Genomic DNA, 20,708 nt, shown 5'->3' with positions numbered 1-20,708 from the left:
GTGTAGAGGGAGCTTTACTCTCTATCTAACCCGTGCTGTACCTGCCCTGGGAGTGTTTGATGGGACAGTGTAGAGGGAGCTTTACTCTGTATCTAACCCCGTGCTGTACCTGCCCTGGGAGTGTTTGATGGGGACAGTGTTGGATGCGGGACCCCGAGAGCGCTGGGACAGTGGAAACCCCGGCTCGATTTGAACCTGCCTCTCTCTCTTGCTGTGCAGAATTGACCTCCCTGCGGCAGAAATCTTCCAGTGTTGAGAAGGATCTGGCGAAGGCCCAGAAGGTAAGGACCTGCCTACCGGGACCCAGACCCCGGGCTGGGCAGCACAAGCGGCATTTGGGGGTCGTGGGGTGGCGAGAGGAGACAAGTGGTTCTCGTATCCGTACCACACTAAAAAGAGTGTCGAGTCACTGGAGGAGGTGCAATGAAGATTTCAAGGGACGATACCAGAACTGAGAGGTTCTATCAGGATGGACTGAACAGGCTGGGGCTCTTTTCTCTAGAAAAGAGAAGGCTGAGGGGCGACCCGATCGAGATCTTTAAGATTATGAAGGGGTTTCGATAGGGTAGACGTAGAGAAGATGTTTCCACTTGTGAGGGAGACCAGAACTAGGGGCCATCAATAGAAGACAGTCACTACAGGAAACTTTGGTTTATCCGGAGGTTATATGTCCGGAATACTCGATCTAACGGCAAAAATCAGGAGCCGTTTTCTATAAGTTTTTTTAGTTCTCGTTGCTTTTTTTTCCCCCAGTCAGGCACTGCAAGGTCTGTAGCTATAGCAACAGCTTCAGCTACAGACGCTTGCAGCTGCAGCTGACTGTTTTGAAGCTGTTGCTAAGCAACAGGGTTTGTTGATTCACACGGAGCTTCTCAGCTCTGTATGTTTTAAACATTAACACTGGTATGTCCGGCACTTTTGATGTTACGGCACCAGCTCGGTCCCGTCAGTGCCGGATATCAGAAAGTTTCCTGTAGTAAATTTACAGGAAACTTTGTGCTATCCGGCACCCACGGGACCGAGCTGCTGCCGTTGCCTCAAAACTGCCGTACTCTCCAGAGTTAATGTTGAGAGATACTGAGATTCTTATCTCCGTATTTGATAACAAACACTGTTGCTTAGCAACAGTTTCTAAACACTCGGGTGTGGCCTGCAAGCTCTGTAGCTAAAGCTGTTGCTATAGCTACAGACCTTGCACAGCTTGACTGTTCAAACAAAGCAAAAAAAACAAACAAAAAGCATAAAAAACGGCTGCTGATTTTTGCCGGTGGCTCCAGATTGCCGGATAGCTCACCTCCGGATAGCACAAAGTTTCCTGTAATTGGGAATTCAGGAGAATTTTATTTGGATTTCCAGAAGGCATTCATTAAGGTAACACATAAAAGGTTACTGCATAAGATAAGAGCTCACGGAGTTGGGGGTAATATATTAGCATGGATAGAGAATTGGCTAACTAACAGAAAGCAGAGAGTCGGGATAAATGGGTCATTTTCTGGTTAGCAAGCGGTAACTAGTGGGGTGCCACAGGGATCGGTGCTGGGGCCTCAACTATGTACAATCTACATTAATGACTTGGATGAAGGGACTGAGTGTAATGTAGCCGAGTTTGCGGATGATACAAAGATGGGTGGGAAAGCAAGTTGTGAGGAGGACACAGAATCTGCAAAGGGATAGAGACAGGCTAGGTGAGTGGGCAAACATTTGGCAGATGGAGTATAATGTGGGAAAGTGCAAGGTTATCCACTTTGGCAGGAACAATAAAAAAGCAAACTATTATTTAAATGGAGAGAGATTACAAAATGCTACAGTTCAGAGGGACCTGGGGGTCCTTGTGCATGAAACACAAAAAGTTAGCATGCAGGTACAGCAAGTACAGGTAGACTATCCTTTATCCGAACTTCTGAAAACCGGAAACCTCTAAAAACCGAAAGTTTTTTCGTTCAGCGTAAGTCGTGCGCACGACATGACCAGAGTGGCGCACGACTTAGCTGAGCAGGGCAGAGGGTCACAGAGTTCCCTCCTGGGTAGGAGATTGCAGGCCGAGCCGGGCAGTGTGAAGGAGGTACCGGGAGAGTGAACCCAACAATACAGCGGCCCGTCCGATAGCTGCAGCGGCCCGTCCGATATTCTTTTCTCCCCCCGACCCGACCCGACCCGAACCGCAGCCCGTCCGATATTCTCTTCTCCCCCGCGACCCGACCCCCCCCCCCCCCTCCGACCCGAACCGCGGCCCGTCCGATATTCTTTTCTCCCACCCGACCCGACCCCCGACCTGATTTGCGGGCCAGCTTAGTAGGAGTCAGCCGATATCCGGCTTTCCAGAGAAGCAGGAAGGGGAATGAGACACGGAACAGTCGCAAGAGGTAGCCTGAACTTAAAAAATTTATATTAAATACAAATTTCCCAGTCTTATAATAATACCTTCTGAAATCCGAAAAATTCCGAAAACCGAAACTCAGCTGATCCCAAGGCTTTCGGATAAGGGATAGTGTACCTGCAATCAAAAGGCAAATGAAATATTGGCCTTTATTTCGAGGGGGTTGGAGTATAAAAGCAGGGAAGTCCTGCTACAACTGTACAGGGTATTGGTGAGACCATACCTGGAGTACTGCGTACAGTTTTGGTCTCCTTATTGAAGGAAGGATATACTTGCATTGGAGGCAGTTCAGAGACGATTCACGAGGTTAATTCCAGAGATGAGGGGGTTTAACTTATGAGGAAAGGTTGTGCAGGCTGGGCCGATACTCATTGGAGTTTAGAAGAATGAGAGGGGATCTTATTGAAACATATAAGATACTGAGGGGGCTCGACAGGGTAGATGCAGAGAGGATGTTTCCCCTCGTGGGGAAATCTAGAACTCGGGGGCACAGTCTCAGAATAAAGGGTCGCCCTTTTAGAACTGAGATGAGGAGGAATTTCTTCTCTGAGGGTCGTAAATCTGTGGAATTCTCTGCCCCAGAGAGCCGTGGAGGCTGGGTCATTAAATACATTGAAGGTGGAGCTAGGGTTAGGGGATTTTTGCAAGATAAGGGAGTGAAGGGTTATGGGGAGCGGGCGGGGAAGTGGCTTTGAGCCCAAGATCAGCCCTGATCTTATTGAATGGCGGAGCAGGCTCGAGGGGCCGAGTGGCCTATTCCTGCTCCTATTTCTTATGTTCTAGAAACTTCTTCACTCAGAGAGTGGTGAGAATGTGGAACTCGCTACCACAGGGAGTGGTCGAGGCGAATAGCGGAGATGCATTTAAGGGGAAGCTGGATAAACACATGAGGGAGAAAGGAATCGAAGGATGGGGTGATGGGGTGAGATGAAGAGGGGGCGGGAGGAGGCTGGTGTGGAGCAGGAACACCGGCACGCAGCAGAGGGGCCGAATGGCCTGTGTTGTGCTGTACATTCTGTGTAATCTGGAGTTTGCGCGAGTTAAGAGTGTCTGATAAAACATAGAAGATAGGAGCAGGAGTCAGCCATTCGGCCCCTCGAGCCTGCTCCGCCATTTAATGAGATCATGGCTGATCATCCAAATTCAGTACCCTGTCCCTGCCTTCTCCCCATATCCCTTGATCCCTTTAGCCTCAAGAAATATATCCAACTCCTTCTTGAATATATTTAATGAATTGGCCTCAACTGCCTTGTGTGGTAGAGAATTCCACAGGTTCACCACTCTCTGGGTGAAGAAATTCCTCCTCATCTCTGTCCTAAATGGCTTACCCCTTATCCTTAGACTGTGACCCCTGGTTCTGGACTCCCCGACCATCGGGAACATCCTTCCTGCATCAAGTCTGTCTAGTCCTGTTAGAATTTTATAAGTTTCAATGAGATCCCCTCTCATTCTTCTAAACTCCAGTGAGTATAAGCCCAATCGACCCAATCTCTCCTCATACATCATTCCTGCCATCCCAGGTATCAGTCTGGTGAATCTTCGCTGCACTCCTTCCATGGCAAGAACATCCTTCCTCAGATAAGGCAACCAAAACTGCACACAATACTCCAGGTGTGGTCTCGCCAAGGCCCTGTACAACTGCAGCAAGACATCCTTGTTCCTGTACTCGAACCCTCTCGCTACGAAGGCCAACATACCATTTGCCTTCTTAACCGCCTGCTGCACCTGCATGCTTACCTTCTATGACTGGTGCACAAGGACACCCAGGTCTCGTTGCACTTCCCCTTCTCCCAATCTATTGCCATTCAGATAATAATCTGCCTTCCTGTTTTTGCCACCAAAGTGGATAACCTCGCATTTATCCACATTATACTGCATCTGCCATGCTTCTGCCCAATCACCCAACCTGTCCAAATCATACTGGAGTTTCTCGGCATCCTCCTCACAGCACACACGCCCACCCAGCTTTGTCTCGTCTGCAAACTTGGAGATATTACATCTAGTTCCCTCGTCTAGATCATTAATATATATTGTGAATAGCTGGGGTCCTAGGACCGATCCCTGCGGTACCCCACTAGTCACTGCCTGCCACTCGGAAAAAGACCCGTTTATTCCAACTCTTTGCTTCCTGTCTGCCAACCAGTTCTCTATCCAAGTCAGTACCTTGCCCCCAATCCCATGTGCCTTAACTTTACACGCTAATCTCTTATGCGGGACCTTATCGAAAGCCTTCTGAAAGTCCAAATACACCACATCCACTGGTTCTCCCTTATCTATTTTACCAGTTACATCCTCAAAAAATTCCAGTAGATTAGTGAAGCACGATTTACCTTTTGTGAATCCATGTTGACTTTGTCCGATCCTGTCACTGTTTTCCAAGTGCTCTGCTATTGCATCTTTTATTATGTAAGAAGTCACACAACACCAGGTTATAGTCCAACAGCTTTATTTGAAGTCACAAGCTTTCGGAGCGCTGCTCCTTCGTCAGGTGAAGTGGAGAAATGCATAAAGACACAGCTTATATAGTCAGTGAATCATGTCAGATGTTTACAGGTAATCTTTCTAACTGCCATTTATCACACCTCGGCAGAGAGATAATCGCAGCAATCAACGGTGCGAATGGTGTCCAAACAGGTCAGTCAGGAAAACATTCCATCAAAGAGCAATGAGGTGGGGTCACAAGGGGTCAAATGTTGTAGATGCTGGGGTCTGTATGGAAAAACAAAAAAACAGACAAAAAACTTTTTTTTTGCTGGAAATCACAGCAGGTCTGGCCGCATCTGTGTAGAGAGAACAAGCCAACGACGACTCTAGTCTGGATGGCCCTGCGTCAGGTGGGGTTACATGTAGCGTGACATGAACCCAAGATCCCGGTTGAGGCCCAACATTACCTGTAAACATCTGACATGATTCTCTGACTATATAAGCTGTGTCTTTATGCATTTCTCCACTTCACCTGACGAAGGAGCAGCGCTCCGAAAGCTTGTGATTTCAAATAAAGCTGTTGGACTATAACCTGGTGTTGTGTGACCTCTTACATTTGTCCACCCCAGTCCAACTCCGGCATCTCCACACCATCTTTTATAATGGACCAGGAGAGCCTGCTCTCGAACTTCCGGTTCGACTCTCTGAGCTTGCTGTGCTCCTCCGAGATGGACGTGCGTGTGTGTGTGCGCGTGTGTGTGAAGTGTTAACAGAGGCGGCACGGACTGTGACCTGTTCAACGCGTTAATGTCTTGTCTTTACAGCAATGGAAAAGGGACAATCCACGCAAGCCCGTTACCCGTTTGCATGCCTCGCGTTCTCTCTGCTCGTTTAACTGTGTTGCTTGCACTAAAATTATTTTTTCTCTCTCCCTACCCCCCCCCCTCCCCGTTCCCTCAGGCTATAACTAAAAGCAAGAAAGCACAGGTAAGCATTCAATAGCGTTCTAACAATTTCAGACCATAACCTCGGCCCCTATCACACATATATATAATATATTTTTTCTTCTCTCCGACATGGCAGCTGTCTCTCACTCTGCAAGCGCAATTCACACTCCATCTAGAGCCATTCTTTGTTTCTTAACCTGTCCCACTACCCATCCCCAAGCATCGAAGCTCAGACCACGCTTGATCAGCTCCGATGGACGGGTCACATCGTCCGCGCGCCCGATACGAGACTCCCGAAACGAACGCTCTACTCGGAGCTCCGGCACGGCGAGAGAGCCCCCAGGTGGGCAGAGGAAACGCTTCAAGGACCACCCTCAACGCTTCCTTGAAAAAGTATAACATTCCCACCAACACCTGGGAATCCCTGGCCCAAGACCGCACAAAGTGGAGGAGAAGCATCCGGGAAGGCGCCGAACACCTCGAGTCTCTTCGCCGGGAGCAAGCGGAAGCCAAGCGCAAGGAACGCACGTCAACCCAAGCACCCCACACCCACCCGCCCCTTCAACCACCGTCTGCCCCACCTGTGACAGAGACTGTCGGTCCCGCATCGGACTCAGCAGTCACCTGAGAACTCATTGTTAGTGTGGAGGCAAGTCATCCTCGGTTCCGAGGGACTGCCTAAGAAGAAGAAGAAGAAGATTACCACCTCCTCTTGCCTTGAATATCTCTTAATCTCTCCTGCTTTCTATCCTATCACTGACCTTCCGTTTTGTTCTTTCATCCCCTCCCCCCTTTTCCCAGCCCCTAAACTTGCTTTGAAATCTGCTCCATTTCCTGCTTTTTTTTCCAGTTCTGACGAAGGGTTTCGACCCGAAACGTTAACTCTGTTTCTCTCTCCACGGATGTTGCCCTGGCCCGCTGAGTTTTTCCCGCATTTTCTGTTGTCATTTCGGATTTCCAGCCTCCGCAGTATTTTGCTATCGTATAAGCCTTCAATAAGTTTGGGTTCCTGCTCTTCAAAGACTACGGCCGCCAGACTGTGCTAAGGCGCGCGGCGGTCTGGAGATTCCCCACCCCGCAGCCGGCTCGCGATTGGAAAAACGGCGCACGCACGGAGGTTTGAATGGGCCGCACGCACCCAAAAAAACAATTAGAAAGAAGGAAAGCCTCGCATTTCTATAGCACCTTTCACGACCTCAGGACGTCCCAAAGCCCTTCACAGCCAATGAAGTGCTTTTTTTGAAGTGTTGTAATGTGGGAAACGCGGCAGCCAATTTCCGCACAGCAAGCTCCCACAGACAGCAACGTGATAATGACCAGATCATCTGTTTTTAGTGATGTTGGTTGAGGGATAAATATTGGCCCCAGGACACCGGGGAGAACTCCCCCCTGCTCTTCTTCCAATAGTGGCCGTGGGATCTTTTACATCCACCCGAGAGGGCAGACGGGGCCTCGGTTTAACAGTACCGCACTGGGAGTGTCAGCCTAGCTTTATGTGCTCAAGTCCCTGGAGTGGGACTTGAACCCACAACCTTCTGACTCGGAGGCGAGTGTGCTGGTCACTGAGGCACAGCTGGAACATTGGCGCACGAGTACACTTTTCCCTGTTTTGTCTGGTGTCTCCGTGAGTGTGCTTGTGGCTGTGGATACATGTGTGTCTGTGTAGCTTTACACATACCAGTGTGTATGTGTTTAGACATGTTATGTGCATTTAGCTGTACGTGTGCGTGCATGTCTGTGTAGCTCTACATATGTGTGTGTGTGTACATCCAGACATGTTGTGTAAATGTTCTTTCTTCTTAGGCAGTCCCTCGGAACCGAGGACGACTTGCTTCCACATTAAAAATGAGTTCTCAGGTGACTGATGAGTCCAATGCGGGACCTACAGTCTCTGTCACAGGTGGGGCAGACGGTGGTTGAAGGGGCGGGTGGGTGGGGTGCTTGGGTTGACGTGCGCTCCTTCCGCTGTTTGTGCTTGCTCCCGGCGAAGAGACTCGAGGTGTTCGGCACCTTCCCGGATGCTTCTCCTCCACTTTGTGCGGTCTTGGGCCAGGGATTCCCAGGTGTCGGTGGGGGATGTTGCACTTTTTCCAAGGAGGCTTTGAGGGTGGTCCTTGAAGTGTTTCCTCTTCCCACCTGGGGCTCTCTTGCCGTGTCGGAGCTCCGAGTAGAGCGCTTGTTTCGGGAGTCTCGTATCGGGCATGCGGACGATGTGGCCCGTCCATCGGAGCTGATCGAGCGTGATCAAAGCTTCGATGCTGGGGATGTTGGCCTGAGCGAGAACACTGACGTTGGTGCGCCTATCCTGCCAATGGATTTGCAGGATCTTGCGGAGGCAGCGTTGGTGGTGCCTCTCCAGTGCTTTGAGGTGCCTGCTGTACATGGTCCATGTAGCTCACCGATGGCCAAGTACCTGTGTTTCTACTTCAAATCAAATCAAAATCAAATCAACTTTTATTGTCATTGTTAGTGCACAAGTGCAGTACAACGAAATGTAGGCTTGCGGCTCCCGAGAGTTTACATTTAGATTAAGACATTTAAACATTCAACATACATTTGGCTTGTAATACATTAACATAAACATAACCATAATAAAGTGCATTGGCAGATGAGCAGGCTTTAGAGTTTATTTGTGGAGTTCAGTAGGATGACAGCCCTGGGAAAGAAGCTGTTCCTAAATCTGGTCGTACGGGTGCGAATGCATCTGTAGCGTCTCCCAGATGGCAGGAGGGTGAACAGACTGTGGCTGGGGTGGGTAGGGTCTTTGATGATGGACCGTGACCTCCGTAAACAGCGTTTCTGGTATATGTGCTCTATGGTCGGTAGCCGGGTGCCGGTAATGCGTTGGGCAGTTTTGACTACCCGCTGCAGGGCTTTCCGGTCATAGTAGCTACAGCTACCATACCACACTGTGATACAGTTTGTCAGGATGCTTTCTATAGTGCAGCGGTAAAAGTTAGAGAGGATCAGGGGTGACAGGTTACATCCCTTCAGCCTCCTTAGGAAATATAGGCGCTGCTGGGCCTTCTTCACTAGAGAGGAGGTGTTGAGTGACCAGGAGAGGTCTTCCGTCATGTGGACTCCGAGGAACTTAAAGCTGTCCACCCTTTCCACCACAGCCCCATTGATGTGGATGGGGGTGTGACTTCCGCCTTTAGACTTCCTGAAGTCCACAATGATTTCTTTGAGAGCAAGTAGATACCGCTTTGCGGAACACCTCCGTTCTGTCCATAAGGGTGGACCCCGAGCTTTCGGTCGCCTGTCACTTTAATTCTCCGCTCCATTCCCACTCGGACCGCACCGTCCGCGGCCTCTTGCATTGTTCCACGGAAGCTCAGCGTAAGCTCGAGGAACAGCACCTCATCTTCCGGTTAGGCACTTTACAACCTTCTGGACTCAATATCGAGTTCAGCAATTTCAGATCATAACCCCGGCCCCTATTATATTTTTATATTTTTTATCCCCACTTTTGGTTTGTGACTTTCCCCTTTTTTCCCTCTCTCCCACATGGCAACTGTCTCTCACTCTGCCAGCGCATTTCACACTTCATCTCGAGCCATTGTTTGTTTCTTTACCTGTCCTATTACCATCTCGTCTCGCCTTGATTATCTCTTAATGTCTCTCCTTTCATCCCCTCCCCCATTTCCCAGCCCCCAAACTGGCCTTTTGTTTCATTTCCTGCCTTTTTTTCTCAGTTCTGACGAAGGGTTTCGACCCGAAACGTTGACTTTGTTTCTCTCTCCGCGGGTGTTGCCCTGGCCTGCTGAGTTTTTCCAGCGTCTTCTGTTGTACCTGCGTTTCTACTTGCGCCTGTGGTGGTCTCGGTTGTGCTTAGGGACCTCCTGGTATCGTTTATAAAAAAAAAAAAAAAAAAATTCACGGGATGTGGGCGTCACTGGCAAGGCCGGCATTTATTGCCTGTCCCCAGTTGCCCTTGAGAAGGTGGTGGTGAGCCACCTTATCGAAGAATCACAGAAACCCCACAGTGCAGATAGAGACCATTTCAGCCCATCGAGCCTGCACCGACACATATCCCACCCGATCCCCGTAACCCCTACACCAACACATATCCCACCCTATCCCCGTAACCCCACGTATTTAATCCCCCTAACACTAAGGGTCAATTTATCATAGCCAATCAACCTAACCCGCACATCTTTGGACTGTGGGAGGAAACCGGAGCACCCGGAGGAAACCCACGCAAACACGGGGAGAATGTGCAAACTCCACACAGACAGTCACCCGAGGCCGGATTCGAACCCGGGTCCCTGGCGCTATGAGGCAACAGTGCTAACCACTGCCACCGTGCTGCCCTTGGTTATGCAACCAAGTGTCTTGCTTGGCCATTTCTGGGGGCAGTTAAGAGTCAACCACATTGCTGTGGGTCTGGAGTCACGTACCGGCCAGACCGGGTAAGGGCGCTAGATTTCCTTCCCTAAAAAGGACGATAGATTTCCTTCCCTAAAAAGGACATTAGTGAACCAGATGGGTTTTTACGACAATCCCATAGTTTCATGGTCACCATTACTGACCCTAGCTTTTTAATTCCAGGTTAATTTAATTAACTGAATTTAAATTCCCCAGCTGCCGTGGTGGGATTTGAACTTGCGTCCCCAGGATCATTAGTCCAGGCCTCTGGCTTGCTAGCCCAGTAACACAGCCTCTCTGCGATACCGTGCCCCTAGAATGGTTCGTGTCTGTCCGCGATTGGGTGGCCGATCAAATCGCCCGAAGGCGTTTGTACCTCTGTGTGTTTTTTGTTGTGTTCTTACCGGCAGGAAGTGGACGCCTTGCTGAACGAGAATGAGATGCTCCAGGGCAAGCTACACAGCCAGGAGGACGACTTCCGCCTTCAGAACACCACGCTCATGCAGGAGCTCTCCAAGGTAACCAGCCCCCCGTCCCCCCGTCCGCCACGCGGGTCAGAACCGGGGCCTGGCTTCGCCCGCGGGTAAATCCGGTGGCGAGTGTGTGGCACAAGGGTGCTCCGAATTGATCCCTGGGATGCGAGGGTTGTCCTATGAGGAGAGATCGGGTAGACATGCCTTTTGCCTTCCTTATTGCTTGCTGTACCTTGCATGCAGGCGGCTAAGAAGGCAAATGGTATGTTGGCCTTCGTAGCGAGAGGGTTTGAGTACAGGAGCAAGGATGTCTTGCTGCAGTTGTACAGGGCCTTGGTGAGACCACACCCAGAGTATTGTGTGCAGTTTTGGTCACCTTGTCTGAGGAAGGATGTTCTTGCCATGGAGGGAGTGCAGCGAAGATTCACCAGACTGATACCTGGGATGGCAGGAATGACGTATGAGGAGAGATTGGGTCGATTGGGCTTATACTCGCTGGAGTTTAGAAGAATGAGAGGGGATCTCATTGAAACTTATAAAATTCTAACAGGACTAGACAGACTAGATGCAGGAAGGATGTTCCCGATGGCGGGGGAGTCCAGAACCAGGGGTCACAGTCTAAGGATAAGGGGTAAGCCATTTAGGACAGAGATGAGGAGGAATTTCTTCACTCAGAGGGCGGTGAATCTTTGGAATTCTCTGCCCCAGAGGGCAGTGGAGGCTCAGTCGTTGAGTCTATTCAAGGCTGAGATCGAGAGATTTTTGGATTCGAGGGGAATCGAGGGATTGGGGCGGGAAAGTGGAGTTGAGGTTGAAGATCAGCCGTGATCTTGTTGAATGGCGGAGCAGGCTCGCGGGGCCGTATGGCCGACTCCTCCTATTTCTTGTGTTCTTACGGAACACGTTGCCGGGGACGGTCAGTCTAAATGGGGTCAAGAAGCATTGAGGGGCATGGGAACAAAGTGGGTAGGTGGGGCACTTGGGACATTTCATTGTATCATAAGCTCTGCACTCGTCGTTTATTCTGGGGCCCCATTGGAGCTCTCCGTGGTACTGAAGGGTCAGTACCCTGGTGTGGGAGCTGGGCCTGGTGCTGAAAGGCTCCCCTCTACACCCCCCCCCTCTCCCCGGATTGGGTTGTGCAGGGCTACGCGCAGTAGAAGTGAGACTTCAATTAGTTTCTGACTCTGCCTCTCCTCTTCCCCTTTAGCTCTGCTCACAGATTGAGGAGCTGGAGGCAGAGAACAAGCGGTTGAAAGAAGGGGCACCTGTGTCCGACCCCACGTCTCTGTCCCCAGTCGATGGGGAGCTATTGAGACTGCAGGCTGCGAATACAGCTCTACAGAAAAACATGGCAGGTAATCTCTCTCTCTCAGAAATGTGCTCTCCAATGTTTTTCGCCTTGCTGTTGGGGTGCCTTTACTCTGTATCTAACCTGTGCTGTACCTGCCCTGGGAGTGTTTGATGGGGACAGTGTAGAGGGAGCTTTACTCTGTATCTAACCCATGCTGTACCTGCCCTGGGAGTGTTTGATGGGACAGTGTAGAGGGAGCTTTACTCTGTATCTAACCCCGTGCTGTACCTGCCCTGGGAGTGTTTGATGGGACAGTGTAGACTGAGCTTTACTCTGTATCTAACCCGTGCTGTACCTGCCCTGGGAGTGTTTGATGGGACAGTGTAGAGGGAGCTTTACTCTGTATCTAACCCCGTGCTGTACCTGCCCTGGGAGTATTTGATGGGGACAGTGTAGAAGGAGCTTTACTCTGTATCTAACCCCGTGCTGTACCTGCCCTGGGAATGTTTGATGGGACAGTGTAGAGGGAACTTTACTCTGTATCTAACCCGTGCTGTACCTGCCCTGGGAGTGTTTGATGGGGACAGTGTAGAGGGAGCTTTACTCTGTATCTAACCCGTGCTGTACCTGCCCTGGGAGTGTTTGATGGGGACAGTGTAGAGGGAGCTTTACTCTGTATCTAACCCGTACTGTACCTGCCCTGGGAGTGTTTGATGGGACAGTGTAGATGGAGCTTTACTCTGTATCTAACCCGTGCTCGACCTGCCCTGGGAGATGATGATGTTGACACTCGGTGCTTAAATTGGCATTAGCGAGCGTGCAGGCATGTTCTCATGGTCCGCAGTGGGTTTAGTCGGGTGTAGGCTTGTGGTACCCGTGCGCAAGTGTGACGCCGGTCAACTGCTCTCAGCCCTGCAGCAGCGCTACGAGAACGAGATCCATGCATTGCGACAGAGCGAGGAGAAGGAGGCCAATGGTCTCGAAGTGGACATCAGGGACGGGCAGGAGGCCGACACCGAGCGGAAGGAGGAAGCGGAGGAGGGGACCGAGAAAGAGGCACCGGAGCCGAGCAAAACTCCGCTCGAGAAATTGGAGCAGGTAGGAGAGTGCCCTCTCTGGGAAAGGCAGAATAGGCACAGTGGTGCATTAGAAGGAGCTTTACTCTGCATCTAACTCATGCTTTACCTGCCCTGGGAGTGTTTGATGGGACAGTGTAGAGGGAGCTTTACTCTGTATCTAACCCGTGCTGTACCTGCCCTGGGAGTGTTTGATGGGACAGTGTAGAGGGAGCTTTACTCTGTATCTAACCCGTGCTGTACCTGCCCTGGGAGTGTTTGATGGGACAGTGTAGAGGGAGCTTTACTCTGTATCTAACCCGTGCTGTACCTGCCCTGGGAGTGTTTGATGGGACAGTGTAGAGGGAGCTTTACTCTGTATCTAACCCGTGCTGTACCTGCCCTGGGAGTGTTTGATGGGACAGTGTAGAGGGAGCTTTACTCTGTATCTAACCTGTGCTGTACCTACCCTGGGAGTGTTTGATGGGGACAGTGTAGAGGGAGCTTTACTCTGTATCTAACCCCGTGCTGTACCTGCCCTGGGAGTGTTTGATGGGACAGTGTAGAGGGAGCTTTACTCTGTATCTAACCCGTGCTGTACCTGCCCTGGGAGTGTTTGTTGGGGACAGTGTAGAGAGAGCGTTACTCTGTATCTAACCCGTGCTGTACCTGCCCTGGGAGTGTTTGTTGGGGACAGTGTAGAGGGAGCTTTACTCTGTATCTAACCCGTGCTGTACCTGCCCTGGGAGTGTTTGATGGGACAGTGTAGAGGGAGCTTTACTCTGTATCTAACCCGTGCTGTACCTGCCCTGGGAGTGTTTGATGGGGACAGTGTAGAGGGAGCTTTACTCTGTATCTAACCCGTGCTGTACCTGCCCTGGGAGTGTTTGATGGGACAGTGTAGAGGGAGCTTTACTCTGTATCTAACCCGTGCTGTACCTGCCCTGGGAGTGTTTGATGGGACAGTGTAGAGGGAGCTTTACTCTGTATCTAACCCGTGCTGTACCTGCCCTGGGAGTGTTTGATGGGGACAGTGTAGAGGGAGCTTTACTCTGTATCTAACCCGTGCTGTACCTGCCCTGGGAGTGTTTGATGAGACAGTGTAGATGGAGCTTTACTCTGTATCTAACCCCGTGCTGTACCTGCCCTGGGAGTGTTTGATGGGACAGTGTAGATGGAGCTTTACTCTGCATCTAACCCGTGCTGTACCTGCCCTGGGAGTGTTTGATGGGGACAGTGTAGAGGGAGCTTTACTCTGTATCTAACCTGTGCTGTACCTGCCCTGGGAGTGTTGGATGGGAGGGTGGGTGCTTGAAACTGTATTTCCTAGTACAGACACCCCGCAGATCCGGTTTAGTTTAGCGACTGGGGGACGAGCCGCTCACACCGGTTCTCTCTGGGGAAACCGTGGAAGGGAGAACGTGTTGTGTGTCTTTGAGCTGCCGCTGTGCGAGGGACTGACTGTGCCGGGCGTTCCCTTTAACCCGGCTTGTTAACTCTGCGTGCTGTGTGTGTGTATTCCCCTCCCAGATGGAGTCCAAGTGCGCGAAACTGGAACAGAAACTGAGGGAATTCTACGGTAAGTGCAGCGGGGCGTTGGGCGGAGGGGGAGCGTGATGTTCCAAAGGAAGTGGCGGGGTCGGGGTTGCGTGCAGCCTCGGCGAATGTGAGGGACCGGCCACGGAGGGTCACCGGGGTGGGGGGGGGCGGCGGAGTTCCGCGTAGCAGCCGCCATTTTGCGAAGCCCTCTCGCCCTCGCCCGGTGTGGCGGCGAGCTGGAACAGGGGAGCGCCAACGTGCGACGTTCGCGGCGAGTGGCTCATCGGGCGCGATCTTCACCCCTTGTGCCTGGCGTCCCGTGCTGATCCCCTGGAGCGTGACGTTACGCGGAGCCAGCGCCGACACACTGCTTCTTCAATCTGATTGGAGGGGCCGAGTGTCCATCTTCAGTGTGATTGGCGGAGCTGCATCTGCTTCTTCAATCTGATTGGAGGAGCCGAGTGTCCATCTTCAGTGTGATTGGCGCAGCTGACACGGTGCTTCTTCAATCTGATTGGAGGGGCCGAGTGTCCATCTTCAGTGTGATTGGTGGAGCTGAATTTGCTTCTTCAATCTGATTGGAGGAGCCAAGGATCCATCTTCAGCGTGATTGGCGGAGCTGAACCTGCTTCTTCAATCTGATTGGAGGAGCCAATGATGCATCTTCAATCTGATTGGTCGAGCCAACACTGACCCCTCTTCAATCTGATTGGTGGAGCCAACACTGACCCCATTTCATGTGATTGGTGGAGCCAGTGATCCATCTTCAATCTGATTGGCGGAGCCAATGATCCATCTTCTATCTGATTGGCGGAGCCAACACTGATCCCTCTTCAGTCTGATTGGTGGAGCCAACACTGATCCCTCTTCATTGTGATTGGTCGAGCCAACATTGTCCTGTTGGTCCCGTCATTTACTTCTATTATGGGCTGTCGCTGTGGGACGGGGTGCTGTTCCGAATAAAAGCGTATTTTTGTGAAAATTCCTCAGAGATGGAGCTGAAATGGGAGATGGAACGCGAGGAGAAAAGACTTGTGAAGGAGCAGCTTCAAGCACTGGAGGTGAGGGAGTCAAACACCGTAAGTAACTGCAGAGAAAAGAGAGACTCGCGTTTCTCCAGCCCCTTTCCCCACCTCGGGACGTCCCAAAGCCCTTCACAGCCAACGAAGGACTTCTTTTGAAGTGCGGTCACTGTTGTAATGTGGGAAACGCGGCAGCCAATTTGTGCACAGCAAGCTCCCACAAACAGCAATGTGATAAATGACCGGATCATCTGTTTTTAGTGATGTTGGTTGAGGGATAAATATTGGCCCCAGGACACCGGGGAGAACTCCCCCCTGCTCTTCTTCCAATAGTGGCCGTGGGATCTTTTACATCCACCTGAGAGGGCAGACGGGGCCTCGGTTTAACGTCTCATCCGAAAGACGGCCCCTCCGACAGTGCGGCGCTCCCTCGGTACCGCCCCTCCGACAGTGCGGCGCTCCCTCAGTACTGCCCCTCCCACAGTGCGGCGCTACCTCAGTACTGCCCCTCCCACAGTGCGGCGCTCCCTCAGTACCGCCCCTCCGACAGTGCGGCGCTCCCTCAGTACCGCCCCTCCGACAGTGCGGCGCTCCCTCAGTATTGCCCCTCCGACAGTGCGGCGCTCCCTCGGTACCGCCCCTCCGACAGTGCGGCGCTCCCTCGGTACCGCCCCTCCGACAGTGCGGCGCTCCCTCGGTACCGCCCCTCCGACAGTGCGGCGCTCCCTCGGTACCGCCCCTCCGACAGTGCGGCGCTCCCTCGTTACCGCCCCTCCGACAGTGCGGCGCTCCCTCGGTACCGCCCCTCCGACAGTGCGGCGCTCCCTCGTTACCGCCCCTCCGACAGTGCGGCGCTCCCTCGGTACCGCCCCTCCGACAGTGCGGCGCTCCCTCGGTACCGCCCCTCCGACAGTGCGGCGCTCCCTCGGTACCGCCCCTCCGACAGTGCGGCGCTCCCTCGGTACCGCCCCTCCGACAGTGCGGCGCTCCCTCGGTACCGCCCCTCCGACAGTGCGGCGCTCCCTCGGTACCGCCCCTCCGACAGTGCGGCGCTCCCTCGGTACCGCCCCTCCGACAGTGCGGCGCTCCCTCGGTACCGCCCCTCCGACAGTGCGGCGCTCCCTCGGTACCGCCCCTCCGACAGTGCGGCGCTCCCTCGGTACCGCCCCTCCGACAGTGCGGCGCTCCCTCGGTACCGCCCCTCCGACAGTGCGGCGCTCCCTCGGTACCGCCCCTCCGACAGTGCGGCGCTCCCTCGGTACCGCCCCTCCGACAGTGCGGCGCTCCCTCGGTACCGCCCCTCCGACAGTGCGGCGCTCCCTCGGTACCGCCCCTCCGACAGTGCGGCGCTCCCTCGGTACCGCCCCTCCGACAGTGCGGCGCTCCCTCGGTACCGCCCCTCCGACAGTGCGGCGCTCCCTCGGTACCGCCCCTCCGACAGTGCGGCGCTCCCTCGGTACCGCCCCTCCGACAGTGCGGCGCTCCCTCGGTACCGCCCCTCCGACAGTGCGGCGCTCCCTCGGTACCGCCCCTCCGACAGTGCGGCGCTCCCTCGGTACCGCCCCTCCGACAGTGCGGCGCTCCCTCGGTACCGCCCCTCCGACAGTGCGGCGCTCCCTCGGTACCGCCCCTCCGACAGTGCGGCGCTCCCTCGGTACCGCCCCTCCGACAGTGCGGCGCTCCCTCGGTACCGCCCCTCCGACAGTGCGGCGCTCCCTCGGTACCGCCCCTCCGACAGTGCGGCGCTCCCTCGGTACCGCCCCTCCGACAGTGCGGCGCTCCCTCGGTACCGCCCCTCCGACAGTGCGGCGCTCCCTCGGTACCGCCCCTCCGACAGTGCGGCGCTCCCTCGGTACCGCCCCTCCGACAGTGCGGCGCTCCCTCGGTACCGCCCCTCCGACAGTGCGGCGCTCCCTCGGTACCGCCCCTCCGACAGTGCGGCGCTCCCTCGGTACCGCCCCTCCGACAGTGCGGCGCTCCCTCGGTACCGCCCCTCCGACAGTGCGGCGCTCCCTCGGTACCGCCCCTCCGACAGTGCGGCGCTCCCTCGGTACCGCCCCTCCGACAGTGCGGCGCTCCCTCGGTACCGCCCCTCCGACAGTGCGGCGCTCCCTCGGTACCGCCCCTCCGACAGTGCGGCGCTCCCTCGGTACCGCCCCTCCGACAGTGCGGCGCTCCCTCGGTACCGCCCCTCCGACAGTGCGGCGCTCCCTCGGTACCGCCCCTCCGACAGTGCGGCGCTCCCTCGGTACCGCCCCTCCGACAGTGCGGCGCTCCCTCGGTACCGCCCCTCCGACAGTGCGGCGCTCCCTCGGTACCGCCCCTCCGACAGTGCGGCGCTCCCTCGGTACCGCCCCTCCGACAGTGCGGCGCTCCCTCGGTACCGCCCCTCCGACAGTGCGGCGCTCCCTCGGCACCGCCCCTCCGACAGTGCGGCGCTCCCTCGGCACCGCCCCTCCGACAGTGCGGCGCTCCCTCGGCACCGCCCCTCCGACAGTGCGGCGCTCCCTCGGCACCGCCCCTCCGACAGTGCGGCGCTCCCTCGGCACCGCCCCTCCGACAGTGCGGCGCTCCCTCGGCACCGCCCCTCCGACAGTGCGGCGCTCCCTCGGCACCGCCCCTCCGACAGTGCGGCGCTCCCTCGGCACCGCCCCTCCGACAGTGCGGCGCTCCCTCGGCACCGCCCCTCCGACAGTGCGGCGCTCCCTCGGCACCGCCCCTCCGACAGTGCGGCGCTCCCTCGGCACCGCCCCTCCGACAGTGCGGCGCTCCCTCGGCACCGCCCCTCCGACAGTGCGGCGCTCCCTCGGCACCGCCCCTCCGACAGTGCGGCGCTCCCTCGGCACCGCCCCTCCGACAGTGCGGCGCTCCCTCGGCACCGCCCCTCCGACAGTGCGGCGCTCCCTCGGCACCGCCCCTCCGACAGTGCGGCGCTCCCTCGGCACCGCCCCTCCGACAGTGCGGCGCTCCCTCAGTTCTGCACTGGAGTGTCAGCCTAGATTTTATGTGCACAAGTCTCTGGGGACATTGGTTAAGAGTCAACCTCTCTGGTGTAGGGACTGGAGACACCTATAGGCCCAGAGCCCGGGTAATGACCGCGCAGCGCCAAACAACATTGCAGGAACATTGGCCGCCGATCATTTCGTCCGGTCTCAGAGCAAATTCCTTTAATGATTCTTTTCTTCTCTTGACAGACCACGAAACAGACCGAGCTGAGCAAACTGCAGGAGGAGAGCAGCAAGGTACAGTGTGCCAGCTTCTACCGGTGATTCTCTCGCTCGCTCACTCCCCCTCCGCTCCCCCTCCCATAGCAGGAAGTACGAGGGCTTCTCTCGCTGCGAGCGCAGGGAACCGAAGCCCCGTGCCAGGGATTGGCACTGCGTGCCGTGCTGATCTCACCCATGGCGTCGTTAGAGTGCCTGTGGTGTGGTGAGGAGTGTGGGCAAATCACCCTGAGCGGCTCTGCCACACTGGGTCCCGTCTCTCCCTCCCTCCCTCTCTGTCCCAGTCTCTCTCCCTCCCTGTCTCTCTCCCTGTCTCTCTCTCCCTGTCTCTCTCTCCCTGTCTCTCTCTCCCTGTCTCTCTCTCCCTGTCTCTCTCTCCCTGTCTCTCTCTCCCTGTCTCTCTCTCCCTGTCTCTCTCTCCCTGTCTCTCTCTCTCTCTGTCTCTCTCTCTCTGTCTCTCTCTCTCTCTGTCTCTCTCTCTCTCTCTCTCTCTCTCTCTCTCTCTCTCTCTCTCTCTCTCTCTCTCTCTCTGTCTCTCTCTCTCTCTCTCCCTCTGTCTCTCTCTCTCTCTCTCTCTCTCTCCCTCTGTCTCTGTCTCTGTCTCTCTCCCTCTCTCTCTCCCTCTCTCTCTCCCTCTCCCTCTCCCGCTCCCTCTCCCGCTCCCTCTCCCTCCCTCTCTCTCTCTCCGTCCCCCTTTCTCTCCGTCCCGGCCTCCCTCACTCACTCTCTCTGTATGTTATATACAGTCTCTCACAGTCTGATGAACCGCGGTGTTGCTTGTTAAGGTGATTCACCCACAAGACCGGGGGGTGGGCTACGGGGCCAGCACCTTGATGGCGACCTGAATGTAGAGCAGCGATAACCGCAGTGAGGGCCTGGAGACACTCGCAGCCCCATTCCTGACCTCGGCTCACCCTGTGTCTCTAGGCGGCGGGGCTCGGGTGGAGAGGATGTAGTCCCCTCTGCCTTGTCCAGTTCTCCAACGGGGGTGCCGGGTGGGTGTTGTGGAGGAAGGCTGTCCCCGGCCCTCCGGCGATGCGTCAGGGAGTGTTGCCGAGGGCAACTCGCACGGTCCCAGTGCCCGAGTGGCCGAGGAGGCTGAAGCGAGCACACTGGCGGCTTCCCCCAACGTGTCTGACTTTGTTTCCTTGTGTCCGCAGCTCTCCGAGAAGCTGAAGAAGAAACAGGAAAGGTGAGTCCGTCCCGAGGTCGCTGAAATGCTCTCTGCCGCTGTGTCCATTCTCCTGCTGCTCCTTGCCCTGCTTAGGGTCGAAGAGTCGCGACCCTGTGTCATTAGTCGATCCTGCGTCTAACCCGTGCTGTACCTGCTCTGGGAGTGTTTGATGGGACAGTGTAGAGGGAGCATTACTCTGTATCTAACCCGTGCTGTACCTGCCCTGGGAGTGTTTGATGGGGACAGTGTAGAGGGAGCTTTACTCTGTATCTAACCCGTGCTGTACCTGCCCTGGGAGTGTTTGATGAGACAGTGTAGAGTGAGCTTTACTCTGTATCTAACCCGTGCTGTACCTGCCCTGGGAGTGTTTGATGGGGACAGTGTAGAGGGAGCTTTACTCTGTATCTAACCCGTGCTGTACCTGCCCTGGGAGTGTTTGATGGGACAGTGTAGAGGGAGCTTTACTCTGTATCTAACCCGTGCTGTACCTGCCCTGGAGTGTTTGATGAGACAGTGTAGAGTGAGCTTTACTCTGTATCTAACCCGTGCTGTACCTGCCCTGGGAGTGTTTGATGGGGACAGTGTAGAGGGAGCTTTACTCTGTATCTAACCCGTGCTGTACCTGCCCTGGGAGTGTTTGATGGGGACAGTGTAGAGGGAGCTTTACTCTGTATCTAACCCCATGCTGTACCTGCCCTGGGAGTGTTTGATGGGACAGTGTAGAGGGAGCTTTACTCTGTATCTAACCCGTGCTGTACCTGCCCTGGGAGTGTTTGATGGGACAGTGTAGAGGGAGCTTTACTCTGTATCT

At 54.8% G+C, this 20,708-nt stretch overlaps 1 protein-coding gene across 1 annotated transcript in view; it reads left to right on the top strand.

Moving 5' to 3' along the window:
* Nucleotides 1-20,708, top strand: part of LOC147086716 (GRIP1-associated protein 1-like) — a 124,206-nt gene that overhangs the window by 12,408 nt on the left and 91,090 nt on the right. Inside the window, exons 3-11 of the mRNA XM_085978308.1 lie at nucleotides 220-281; nucleotides 5,762-5,788; nucleotides 10,527-10,634; nucleotides 11,800-11,947; nucleotides 12,794-12,981; nucleotides 14,469-14,517; nucleotides 15,468-15,538; nucleotides 18,694-18,741; nucleotides 19,884-19,915. Coding sequence (XP_085834434.1) covers nucleotides 220-281; nucleotides 5,762-5,788; nucleotides 10,527-10,634; nucleotides 11,800-11,947; nucleotides 12,794-12,981; nucleotides 14,469-14,517; nucleotides 15,468-15,538; nucleotides 18,694-18,741; nucleotides 19,884-19,915 — 733 coding nt within the window. The remainder of the gene's footprint in view (nucleotides 1-219; nucleotides 282-5,761; nucleotides 5,789-10,526; nucleotides 10,635-11,799; nucleotides 11,948-12,793; nucleotides 12,982-14,468; nucleotides 14,518-15,467; nucleotides 15,539-18,693; nucleotides 18,742-19,883; nucleotides 19,916-20,708) is intronic.

The sequence above is a fragment of the Somniosus microcephalus genome, unplaced genomic scaffold (genome assembly GCF_052327205.1).
Source record: "Somniosus microcephalus isolate GS21.2 unplaced genomic scaffold, FLI_Smic_1.0 unresolved_chr7, whole genome shotgun sequence".
In the NCBI taxonomy this organism is placed as follows: Eukaryota; Metazoa; Chordata; class Chondrichthyes; order Squaliformes; family Somniosidae; genus Somniosus; species Somniosus microcephalus.
This window is presented reverse-complemented; position numbering and strand designations above follow the sequence as displayed.